General features: G+C 29.0%; 3 protein-coding genes across 3 annotated transcripts; 1 reads left to right on the top strand and 2 right to left on the bottom strand.

Moving 5' to 3' along the window:
* Positions 1-837: 837 nt before the first annotated feature.
* On the bottom strand, positions 838-4,131 carry MKS88_001398 (ribonuclease; the record flags this gene model as incomplete). The annotated part of the gene is made up of 2 exons (XM_067214319.1): positions 838-1,675; positions 1,937-4,131. 2 exons carry the CDS (start codon positions 4,129-4,131, stop codon positions 838-840), a joined length of 3,033 nt encoding a protein of 1,010 aa, XP_067074766.1.
* A 40-nt stretch (positions 4,132-4,171) lies between these two features.
* On the bottom strand, positions 4,172-6,553 carry MKS88_001397 (ribonuclease; the record flags this gene model as incomplete). The annotated part of the gene is made up of 4 exons (XM_067214317.1): positions 4,172-4,649; positions 4,811-4,898; positions 5,335-5,948; positions 6,225-6,553. 4 exons carry the CDS (start codon positions 6,551-6,553, stop codon positions 4,172-4,174), a joined length of 1,509 nt encoding a protein of 502 aa, XP_067074765.1.
* Positions 6,554-7,992: 1,439 nt separating this feature from the next.
* Positions 7,993-12,440, top strand: MKS88_001396 (BRIX domain; the record flags this gene model as incomplete). The annotated part of the gene is made up of 3 exons (XM_067214316.1): positions 7,993-9,007; positions 9,413-9,471; positions 10,278-12,440. 3 exons carry the CDS (start codon positions 7,993-7,995, stop codon positions 12,438-12,440), a joined length of 3,237 nt encoding a protein of 1,078 aa, XP_067074764.1.
* Positions 12,441-13,745: the final 1,305 nt, after the last annotated feature.

Below are 13,745 nucleotides of genomic sequence, written 5' to 3'. Positions count from 1 at the left end.
TTGGAAAATTCGTTTTCTGTTTTTACAATAATGGGGAACACAAACAAGTACTACGCCACATATCAAATATTTATGTGCACATATCTACGTAAAGTTTCATAGATGAGTGTACCAAAGAGAAAGGGAAAATGGTAAAGAACAATGGTGAAACAAAGCTGCTGCAAGGGCTCTTTTTTCTCTTCCCACATGGTAGATAATTTACATTTATATATATATAGCAATATGATGCCAAAAGCGTCAAGTACACGTGTTAGGAGTCCATTTATTAGTAGTATATATTGTGGTTCATTAATAAGGGGAAAAAACATATATATACAATACACACGCATATATATATATATATATATTTGTATATGCGCACATGTGCATATATAGGATATATAAATTAATGTTTAATTATTTTTTAAAAAATTGCTTTAAGGAGGATAATTTAAATACGCTAGGCCAAATGTGCTGCGCAGCTAGCTATTGCTCTATTAAAAATATTTAAAAAAATAAAATAATTAATTAAATGAGTGGATCAATAACGCGCATTTTTGCAACAGAAAAATAATTAAATAGATAGATAAATGAATAGATAGATAGATTGTATATAGGCAAATAAATAGATGGGTAGGTAATTAAATAGATGGGTAAATGAATGGATAGGTAAGTAAATAAATAAACACATAAAAGAAAGAATGAATAAACAAAACAAAGATAAAAAGAAATGACGAAATGGCAATATGACTGAATGAAGTCGTAACTATGCTGTGATGATAAGGTGAAACGTCCATAGGAGGACACATGTAAAAAAGCGGGTTTCTCACAGTTATGAACATTTCGACCCATTAATTGTTATATCGAAATGTTGTTATACATATTCTTCAAAATATTTCGTAAAAAATAGAAAGACGGATCTAATGAACTCTCTATCGTCCAAATGGTATTTTGTTTTTTCCTTAGTCCATCGGCTTGATCCTTCACTATTCTATGCTTCTCCTTCAACTGCCCCCTTCGATCGTCTTCCTGTATTTCCAATTCCTCCTTCTTAATGTACGTCTTTCCATCAACTATTATTTCATTATCATTCATAAAGGTGAGGCATCCATGAAAAGCATTGTTTATAGTAGTACATAAGGATTGCATGTTTACATTACCAATATATATATTACCATGCAATGTATTTTCTTTACTCATAGCAACTTCATGTGATATATTATTTTCATCATCGGTGTGTGATGATAAAATAGAGTCAGATAAGTCGTCCATGAGCAACTCTTCATCTGTTTCTCCTTGTCCGTTATATATTTCATCATTCATATAATAATTTATAAATTTTTTTTCATTATTAATTTTTTCATCATTATTATTATTTATTTCATTATTATTTTTTTTTTCATTATAATTCTTTTTTTCATTATTATATCTTTCTTCATTATTATTTTTTTCATTATTATCATCATTCTTTTCATTATTTTTATCATTTTTTTCTTTTTGTATGTTTTTTTCACTAACCCCATTAGAGGCATTTTCCTCTTTCACTTTCTCCTGTACATTTTCTTTTTTATTATTATCTATCTCCTCTATATCATCCCCTTCTTCATTATTCTTTTTATATCTTAACGATAATGTATACTTAGCATCATTGCATTCATTCCAAAATGCGCTGTGTTCATTTAAGAATCTTTTACGCCTGTGAGGGGGGGGTGAGTGGAAGAAGTACATGAAATGCACAGCGTGTATGTAGGTACACACCATTATGTGAGTATATGCTATAGGTGTACGGATGTATGTATGCATGTATGTATGTGTGAAATGTGCATAGGCAGTGAATGTATGTATGTACATATACATGTGCCTCCAAACAACCCTGAGAGCTCCATTTTTCACGCAACCCATGTAACATTCAAATTTTTCGATATTTTTTTTTTTTTTTTTTTTTTTTTTTGTTTACCTTTTTCCATTTATCTTATCATTATGTTTTCTTTTTTCCCCATCCGTATTTTCCATATTCGTTACACTAGCCACAATTTTGAAAACCCTAAAACTCCCTTGGGTATTACTAGCCATATTGAGTAAGTTATAAATACTTCTAACATACACATTTTCATATGTACTATTTAATGGTATGCTGACTGAATCTATACAGATGGAGGAGCGATAAAAATAGCGCTGAACAAATACATGATTTTGACTTACTTGTTCATAAAAATTAGGAGAATAAAATGTGTAAAATTTGATTTCATCATTTGGTTGAATACATGAATGTAATAACATTTCAAAATTAAAGGAAAAAAAACTATTACATGTGGGAAGCAAAACAAAATGCTTTGGTTTCATTAAAAGTAATATCGTTTTTAATGTATTCTGATTGACATAATTTTCCATATTAAATGAACTTATTCCACAGTTTAATGAAACTGATATGTGCTGTTCTTGTATGTTCGTAGGAACTTCTTTTAAATAATCAATTAGTTTTTGTTTCCAAATTTTTTTTTTACTTGTTAAGACATTTTTGTTACCCTCCTTAAAACTGCAGTCACTTCCACTACTCATACCCCTTTTGTTTTTTCCATTTGACTCGTAACATTGACGCATGGTCGCTTCTTTTAAATCGCCCTTTTCCCCGTTGTACAATATAGTCTTACTGGTAAAATTTTTACTCTCTATCTTCACCCCATTTTTTAGGATATCATATTTCTCTCCACCCATACTGTAAAAAATATTCCTACCACCTACCTTATCATAGTCATGATGCACCTCCTCCTCCTCCTCCTTCTCCTGCTCCTCATATTTTATTAACAAATGTGGATTAATACTGTTTCTGTTTCTGTTACTGTTACTATCATTGGAATTATTTTTTGCACGATACGAAATATCATTTATATAATACTCCTTATGTGGTAATGCCTCATCGCCCGTGTAATAACTATTATTATCCTTGTCACTATGCTCTAATTTTATTCTTACTTTTTTTTTTTTACGTTGATTTTTCTTCTCTTCATTATTATTATTTTCACTTTTGGCAAATTTCCTTATATGGGCATAGTACGATGTATGGACCCCTTGTTCCTTTTGACACTCGACCTCATCCCCGTTTTCTAAAATGTCGTTAAAATTTTTAGCTAATTCGTTATTGTACCTTCTTTCCCTTTTCGAAATAAGCTCATCATCCTTATTTCCCCCTTCCAGATTTGCTACTTCATCATGTGCAAAGTATTCACTACTATCATCAGTGCCATAATTGTTATCATCGCCATAGTTGTTGTATTCATTTTCTACATTAAGCTTTCTGCTATTCTTTTTTTCGTTTCCCCTCTTCTTCTTAATCGCCTGATGGTCCTTATCATTCGCGTTACTTTCTTCATAGCCATAAAATTCATCAGAACATTTATATTTTACAGACGAGCTTATATTATGTTTTCTCTGTAGCTTTTTACACGCACTGTGGAATTCGTGTTTACCTGATCTTGAAAAGGAGGCCCTACCTTCGCCATCGTAATTATCATCCTCATCTTCATCCTCGTCATCCTCATCTTCATCCTCGTCATTCTCATCTTCATTATCGTCATCCTCGTCATCCTCATCTTCATTATCGTCATCCTCATCTTCATCTTCATCATTGTCGCTCTCATCTTCATCTTCATCCTCGTCATCCTCATCATTTTCGCCCTCATCCTCGTCCCTATGTTCCTTTGCTACATCGTCCACGTGGTCGCTTTCCATATAACCAGTTACACCCTCCTCAAACTCCCATTGCTCATTATTACTCCATCCATTTTTCGTTTCATCTTTTACCGCATCTTCTTCCACTATCTTATTATCCTCACTCCCTTTGACATGTGAGTTGTCACTTCTTATCATGTTTTCCTTTTTTCCCCTTTCATCTGAGTAATCATAATAGTTTTCTTGTTTATAATTTTCTCTTTTCAAAAACAAGTAGTTTGGATGATCAAACGTGGGAGAGCTAAACCGCCTCCTTCTCTCTTCCTTTTTTGTGTTACTTTCATCTTTCAAATTTAGCTCTCCAAATTTGCTTATATTTTTTATATTATTATTTTTATCAAATTTTTTATTTTTATTATTTTTGCAATCTTTTTTCCTCTTCTCCTTTTCGATCATGTCATTTTCCCTTTTTAGGTACATCATTTCCTCATGGGATTCAAATATAAAATTTAATTGTTTCTTCTTAACATTTTTTTTTTTTTTTTTTTTTTTTTTTTTTTTCCGCCTTATGAAACATTCCCTTTTCAATATTACTCTTTTCATTCAAATAAATTTCATATAACTTTTTATCATCCATTTTAACATTTTGGAAAAATGAAAAATTAAAATTTCCTCTGTTGTCTTTTCCTCGATTTGAATAAAAATAATTACATAAATTCGTTGAAAGACTATCTACATTACTCTTTTTGGTAAATATGACAATATTTTTTTTTTTTGTAAGGAAGGTTGATAAAATTTTTTTAGCTGAGTCATTATTGAACGACGCAGGAAAAGAAAATAAAATATAATAAGCGTTTTCGAATTTTTTAAAATCATTGTAATTTCTTAAACATATCAAGTTTTTTATTTTAAACAAATTTATTCTATTCTTGTGAAAATTGCTTTTAATATATTCGTTCATATACGTGAGGGACGTAAATAACAGTCTTGTGAAATTTTCCCTGAAAAGGTAACGAAAGTGCATGAACGGGTCAGGTAAAATAAAGAAGCGGCCAAAATGTAGATTCAAAAAATAGGGAAGCTAGAAATGGAGAGGTGAGAAATGGAGAAGCGAGAAATGGAAGGCAACAAATTGGGAAAACTAAAGCGCGATTTTTCTTACGAATAGGGGCACAGAAACAAAAGGGCATATCTTTGTGAACACACTTCCAAAAGGGCATTAACATGGAATAGGAGATCTATGAATATGCCTACGATTAAATGGAAGGAAAAGAGGGAAGGATTGGAAAAAAGAAAAATTGAGTGAACTAAGCGAGTTGAACGAGTTGAACGAAATGAAAAAATTGAAAAAAAACTGAACGTAAAACGGTATGAGGTGCAGCCAAATGAAAAGAGAAAAAGAACGTAACTGAACTTCCTATCGATATAAGCAAAAAATTAAAAAAATGAGTATTTTTATTCAAAAGCTCAAAATCAATTTTAAAATTTCACAGATATTCCTGTGTGTGCATGGGGGAGACATTTATATATGCATTCTATTTTAGACTACACTGTTCTACACTTTTTTGTTCACTTGTTTATTTTACTCATCCATTCGCTCAACCACCCATCCATTCGCTCAACCACTCATCCATTCGCTCAACCATGCATGCATTGATTTCCCAATGGCATGGAATCACCTCTTACCATCGATGTCCACAGGAAATATCACGCAGCCCAAGTTGTTTATGGTTCTATTGACTGTATACAGAATTTTCTTTATATCCATCAGTTTGGAATAATTTTTATTTGTGTAATGAAAATTGCTAATATAGGTAAAGACATCTGACTCTTTTATAGCGCCTGTTCTTTCAATAAAAGAATAATCTATTACATTAAAATTTATGGAATATAATATTTTGTAATTAAACAGTTTTATAATAATAGCTGATGAACCAATGTTATCTCCATTGTTAATAAAATATAATGGTACTATAAAAACTATATTTTTTTTTTTACAAATTATTTTTTTAAAAATATAATATTCTCTATATTCAATTGTTGTTATATGTTCATACAACTCATTTATTATTTTTAAATATTCATTTTCATTTATATTTTTAAAATATTGACAATTCTTTGTACATTTAAAATAACTTAACATAACATATTTACTAAATGCTTTAATATATTCATGGCATATTATCGGTACCCTACTATTATTCTTTCTTTTTATTAATTCCATATATATTAAGGGGAGACAGCCAACATATTTTAAACTATGATTAGTCACTAGGATGAAGTCTACGTAAGCACACACCCTACAGAACATGAAAAAAAAAAAAAAAAGAAATTTTTATCCCATGTTGTGTGCAGCAGTGCATGTACTTAGGGAAACAACCCGGGAAGGGCTCGACGAACGGAATGGGGATAATTTAATGGAAGTATATATATGTGCACATGCACCAATGTATACATATATGTATATATACACATCCATGCACTAATGTATATGAATAAGCACGTATATACGGAGTGAGGAGGGGGAGCGAATGGGGCCACGTAGAGACTCCTCTTTTTTTTTTTTTTTTTTTTACCTTAACACATTTTTTATATCATTAATGCAAAATTTGTCATCCCACCCACAATTTATAAGAATGTAGATATTCCCATCTTTCTCATTTTCATAAAACTCACTCTTATTATTTAAGTAATCATAATTATACAATTTCTTATACTTGTTAAAATTTATTTTATCATTTTTATAAACAGATAAACCTTTATCATCTTCTTGTGATAGTTCTCCATTGTCTTTCTGTAATAAATCAGTTAGTTTACATTTCTTGCTTGAATATTTTATATCTTTTATTATTAACAGGGTTGAAAAAAAGGTATGGCTGTACAGAGGTACTATTTCTAGTATCATTTTGTTGTAACTAAGGAAGTACTTTCCTCACCTGCGAACACAATCTGTGCAATTTTATTTTTATACGTTTTTCCTGCCTTTTGATTCTAAACCAATATGAACTAATTCGAACTCCTTTTCACTTATCCAGTTTAGCATAACCAGTTTGGCCTATCTAGTTTAGCCTTATCTCCTTTCCGCTATCTCTTTTTTTTTTTTCAAATCAATAATATCAAAACGCATTTTACCAAATCAAGCATTTTTTCGATTTATGGGTATCTTGGCAATAATATATGTATAAAAAAAAAAAAAAAAAAAAAAATTGCTTCCTGTATTTTATTGCATGTCTGGGTAATTATATATTATATCTACATATCACAGCATGTAATCTTATATGTAAAAACTATCTTGATTTCATTTTCTCTTTTTTTTTTTTTTTATTTTAAAATTAAATATATTACATGTAGTATTTATTTACAATATATATACGAACTTTTTCATAATTTTGTACTTTTGTATACCTTAAAAAAAATTATCTTTTGCTCTTCACATTTCTTCAATATATGATGTATTTTATTTAAGAAAAAAAGAAAAAAAAGAAAAAAAAGAAAAAAAGGAAAAAAAAAGTTTTACTTCACATTTTGGCCTTCATGAAGTTCTTGAAATATCTTTGTAGCGATTTTTAATGTATGTATGTACATGAATGTATAACATGCATACATGCGTATAGATATTATTAAGCATTTGTTTATCCCTTTTTTTTTTTTTTTTTTTTTTTGTTTAAATATGCGTATATCATTAATATATATAAATGTATGCATATTAATTTATTTATCTATTCCTTTTTTAGTAAATCGATTTATAAATGAGTACATGTTAATTTAAAATTTTTTCGCTACTAAATTTGGTAAAGCTATGTATTTTGCTGAAAGGGGAAGATACAATTTTTTTAATTTAAAAAAGAACAGAAAAGAAATAATTACGATAACATAAAATAAAATAAAATAAAACGAAATGAAACGTAGTGAAACAATATAAAATGCGTAGTTTCACTCTTCTCTACTTTGAACATAAAAATATTATAACCTTAAGAATTCCACCAACCTGTATTAATAAGAATTTTATAAAGAAGCAGCACTCAAGGCAATCTTTTTTTAGTGACCCCTTTAAGCATGTACATTTTAAGTCTTGGATGTTTTCCAATGTAAATGGGGACTACATGAATGTACATACATATATATACATATATATATATATATATATATATATATAAGTACCTCAAATTTATGTGTGTACGCTTTTGTGCACCGCTACAAGGGAGCCGTTTTCTTGTCCCAGTGTGACAGAGCAACAGACTTATTTATTTGCATCCACCTGTATGCATATTTATGTATATACATTTATGGGGAAAATTTGAGTGAAGAAATAGAGCAAAACGTAGTAATAGAGATAAGGCAAAAATGGTAACAACAGCAGAGGGAAAATTTAAGGGGGAAATAAAAAGTGATGCTGAAAAAAAAAATAAGAGAGAGCAAAAAGTAAGGAAGATCACAAAACGAAAGATAAATACAAAACGAAAGATAAATACAAAACGAAAGATAAATACAAAACAGAAGTTTACAAAACAGAAGTTTACAAAACAGAAGTTTACAAAACAGAAGTTTACAAAACAGAAGTTTACAAAACAGAAGATAAATACAAAACAAAAGAGCAATGCATATGCAAATGCGAATGATGAGAAAGTAGTGAAAAGCACAAACATAATGGCAATTAAGAAAAAAGGAATGAATGCGGAACTAAGATCTCTATCCCATGATTTCTTCGATTTGTTTAGCCCATATTGTGTACTTTTTTATGTAAACAAATTAAAAAATTTAATCGAATTAAATAAAAAATTAAAAGAATTAAGCTATAAATACACCACTTTTATATATGTACAGAATAATAGACTGCTATACAACATTATGAGCAATTATACAAAATTATCTTTAACTTTTCAAATTCAAAGTTTTACAAATTCGTCAGTAATTAAATCGAAGTATTCAAAAGATGAATATTTTAATTTTAAAAAATTAAAACCATTACTTATTTTAAAAAATTTCAATGATGGTGCAAATTGTGAAATGGAAAATTTTTTAGTTATTACACGAAATATACTAAAAAATTTATATCCATGTGTAAATTTGAATAACGATTTTACAAATAAACCCAGGAGAATCATATTATATTGTTACAATAATATGGACGAAACGATATATTTTCGTCAATATGTAGTAAATGTAAAAAGAGAATCATTTAAAAAATTGCTAAATGAAGCATATAAACAAAAAAATATAAGTGAATATTATGACATATATAATTATGTATCAAATAATATTGATATGGATAAATTTATAAATGATAAGGAATCCAAAATGATAGAAATAGGACCGCGAGTAAGCTTCAAGATTTTTAAAATTGCAGATCAGGATAAAGGTATGTGTGTAATTTGTCTTTTCTTTTTTCTTTTTTCGTTTTTTTTTTTTTTTCTATTTTATGATATAATCCCCCACTTCTTACATGAAATTTATAATTTTCAAAAAACTTGTCTATCTCACTATTGTTTATAAAGTATGTTTAAGCTATTGTGAAAAAATATGTTTATAGGTCATTGTATCAATTTTTTTTTTTTTTTTTTCATTTATAGTTATATATTCAATGATGGAAAGAAAGTAACACTTAAAAGTAATATTTCGGACTATGAAGAATGAAGATATATCCTTTTGTTTTTCCCTAATTCGTTTTGTCATATTTTGTTTATTCAATTATTTAGTTAATCATTTATTTAATTTATTAACTGATTAGTTAATTTTTTTTTTTTTTTTTTTTTTTTTACCCCAGTTGGCACAACCGAGATTCATACAAATTGTAGAACGTATCGTGGGGGGTTTTCCCCCTATGTAGACAAATAATTTATTGTATTATTTTTCATTTTATTAATATGTCAAATAAAATTGTGGCTTTATATATCTTATTACAACACTAACGAAATGTGAAATTATTCGCCTTTTAAATTAGGGCTTTTTTTTTTTCTGAACCGTTCATAATTTTATGAACAAGCAATAAAAGTATGACCAAAAAGGTGATCATTATAGCTAGAAAAAGGGAAGTACATGTATATATTATGTGTGCCCTTATATATATTTATATGCATATGTGCATTTTTTTTTTTTTTTTTTTTTTGTATAACGAATGTAAGCATATATATATATTTTTTAATTTCTTATCAAGCTGTTATCTGTGTACATATGCCAATTTGCAAGAAAAACAAAGGCATAAGATTAAACAGTATTATTCGAGTGATATATATACACCGTAGCAACAAACTGAGTCGTACTATCTATTTTTTCATGTTCTCTCCACATTTTCTTATTTCAACGCCATAATTAATTTTTACATACTGCTGTACTTACTCGTGTGAGTAGTCAAACTTTTCCTTAAAAAGTCATATAAAAACGTAAGAAGGGGACATACATATATTATAATTTTGCGTCTATATTTTATCGTCGACTATTTATTTCTGTTTTAATAAAAAATTTTTATCCAAATATTCACGTTCGTCCATTTGTGTGCATGTATATATATATATATATATATATTATATATATATATATATATATATATATATATAATATATATAATAACTGGCTTTACAAATATGCAGCTAAATTGTCTTACTTTGTGCACACCCGCGCTGATAATTCAGCTAGTGGTATGTTTAGCTTCAGCGGAAGATAGTATATTCAATCCTCGTTTATATACTCATGATTCTGATTATTCCATTAAGGAGTATTTAATAAGCTACTTGGGGATGACATACGATATTATTAAAGGGAATCCACTGGGGGATCCACTCTTCGGTGCAGATTTGGGGTATAGGCGTTACGTCCTTAAGAATAAAATGAGGCTGAGCGATGGGCTGATAAGCGGTAAGGACAAAAGTAAGAATGACAGTAACAGTGATAGTAACAGGGATAAGAACAGGGATAGAAACAGGGATAGGAACAGTAATAGGAACAGTAATAGGAAGAGTAACAGGAACAGTAATAGTAATAGTAATAGTTATAGTAATAGTGATGGTAGTAGTGATGGTAGTAGTGATGGTAGTAGTGATGGTAGTAGTGATGGTAGTAGTGATGGTAGTAGTGATGGTAGTAGTGATGGTAGTAGTGATTATGGGGGGGTGCGGTACAGCGCGCTCGAGAGGGGGAGCGTAAAATGCAGCAGGTCAAAGGAACAAAGTGTTATTAACGAAGTGGAGGACATACATAAGGAATACAAAAAGAGCTGCAGATTTCCACCGCAGTATAACATTCAGCCTTTTAGTGGCTCTAATTATTACAAAATGCTAGTGGACCGAATTAACAGAGGGGATTCTATAATAATAAAAAAGGAGCTGTGTGCAAAATATTTTGTTTCTCTTAATAAAGTGAACGGTAATATGTTGGATGCAAATTTTATCGATATGCTAACCAAGTTAGGAGAAAATTATCAAAATGTACAAGATGATAAACATAAATGTAATTTAGAAATGTATAGAAACAATAAATATAAGGAAAACTGTTTAAAGACTATAACACCTTGGATGAACTTTTTCAATTTATTTGGTACTCACCTAATATCAGGGATATATTATGGTGGAAGCATAATCAATAATTTGTATGTACAAAATGATAACATGAAAAATAGTTTTAGAAAGATTAAATTAAATAAAAAAAGGTTAACCCCTTTTGTTATCCTTAATAAGAATAATTACCATAGTAGAAACTTAAACTTCGGTTCAGTCATATCAAATGAAAAAATATATTACATCAAAGAGAGGAATTTATTAGTACACGGAGGAGAAGATAATCAATATGGAAAGAATGGAATAAGTGCTTTAAAATCGAATTGGCAGAAGAAGTGGAAAAATAGCATTAAGGGAAAACTAGCAAAACCGATTAAATTAATTTTTATACCATTTGCCCATTTTTTAGAATCAGATGAAGGGAAAGTTTCCTATTATATGGCTTTAGAATATTATTCTAATTTGAGTTATTCTAATTATAATATATATCCTTTTCAGTTAAACAAAAACGAAGTAGACATGTATAAAATGCATATAAAAAGATATAGACAATATATAGATAAGAATGTTAATTATAATATTTCACCTAAATGTAAAGGAGGGGAAAAGATTATAAGTGGTTTTATTATTACTAATAAGAAAAAACTATATGATGATAATATTATAATGCATATGTGTTCTTTGACTAATGAGTGTGTTAGTGGGGTAGATATACATGCAGATAAAAATTTTGAATTTGGATGGATTTTATGTAGCCAAGAAAATTTAAATCAAATACATCAAATGAAGAAGTTGGTCCAAGGGAATGGAAAAATTACTTGCCCATCAAAAATGAAAGTAGGTTTTGGTTTTACCTTAACGGTCAGAAAGGGTATACAAAGAAATATTAACATGAAACCGTGTGTAAGTAACAGAAAAGAATGTGAAGTTAGTGGTAAGCTGGAGGAAAGGGAAGAGCACTATATGGCGGAAATACCCCATCACACCCTTGACGAAGGTGCACAAAGTTTTCTATGGATAAACTGTCTTCCAAATGAAAAGAGTCTATTATTGGATTCGTTAGAGTCTAAGGTTTATTGTGAAAAAATTTACTTAAATGATAGCACTGTGGTTAGTTTAACTTGCTCAAAAGGAAAATTTATTATTGCTGGATTTGCAGTCGATTACACAGCATCTACTATTGACGATTATGAGATTTGCCCAGTAGGAAGTTCTTCATGTGAAATTAAAATTCGTGTGCAAGAAATAAACAGCCAGGAAGTGCACACTCCTATAATTTACATAGTATGTTCATCTCTCTAAAAATGAGAAAACGAGAATGTAACATACTAGTGTGTGCCTTTTTGGATATATATTTACAGTATTACTTTTTTTTATTTTTCATTTTATTTTATTATTATTATTTTATTTTTTTTTTTTTTCTACAAATGGTCATATAAACTTTCTCACATTTGCCCTTTTGATAAGTGTATATGTGTACATATATGTATATGTATACATGTGCATATATCTGTTTACGCATTCGATGTTTCGTTTCACATTATTCTGTATCTTTTCTTTAAGTATCATTTGTGTCGTTTCATATGCTGGGATCACCTCCCCCGCTGTTATTCAACATTATGCATAGTAATTAAGTTGTAACTCACCTTTTGACCATATTGTTTTCTCTTCAATGTGTATGCGCGTATATGTATGCATATAATGAACAGCGGAATGTTTGTTCAGTCATTTTCTCCACATTCTTTTTGGTATTCTGATTTACTCCCTTTCACGTTAACATAATTTATAAATTGATAAAAGGATTACGTATTTTAATCCAAAAGAAAAAAGAATAAACATGGGATTTATTAAACGAGTGCATACGTAATTATAGCGCAAAATGACATACCCCTTTAGCGGCACTCCACAGTTGTGAGGCATACTTGTGTAGATTTAAAAATTGTATCTTAACTGAATGGAACGATATGAAAACAACAAAATAGCAAATTAACATATTAACGAAATTATCGATTTAAGAAAGAATAACAAAAAAAAAAAAAAAAAAAAAAAAAAAAAAATATATATATATATATATATATATATATAAATTTATATATAAACATATACATCCTGCATTTTCCCGTGAAATGTTTAATCGATCAAGCGTATATACTTCAACGAAAAAAGAAATATAATAAAATTTTTTATTTATAAAAGTGAGTATGTAATATGAATAAATGCCATTTGCCTGTTGAAATATTTTATGGAAATATTTTGTACAATGAAATGCATCATATTATACAGTTATATGTTCCCTAATCATTAGATACAAATTGGAGGTTTGAAGAGTTACGAGCTGCATTCAGGTTTTTTCTTCTTCTTTCATCTTTGTTCTTAATTTTTTTAAGTCCCTATACCTTATTTTTAGTATATTTTGAACAAGTTTTAGGCTGTGCATTGCGTTTCTGCCTGATTTGCAAATGCAACAAGTTAATGCATTCCCCGCGTAACATACATATGTAAGTAATCACATATATATATATATAAATACATGTATATATATATAAATACATGTATATACATGCATGTGTATATATATGTACTTGGGTGTGTGTACTCATATGCCAT

The sequence above is a fragment of the Plasmodium brasilianum genome, chromosome 5 (assembly GCF_023973825.1).
Source record: "Plasmodium brasilianum strain Bolivian I chromosome 5, whole genome shotgun sequence".
NCBI lineage: Eukaryota > Apicomplexa > Aconoidasida > Haemosporida > Plasmodiidae > Plasmodium > Plasmodium brasilianum.
This window is presented reverse-complemented; position numbering and strand designations above follow the sequence as displayed.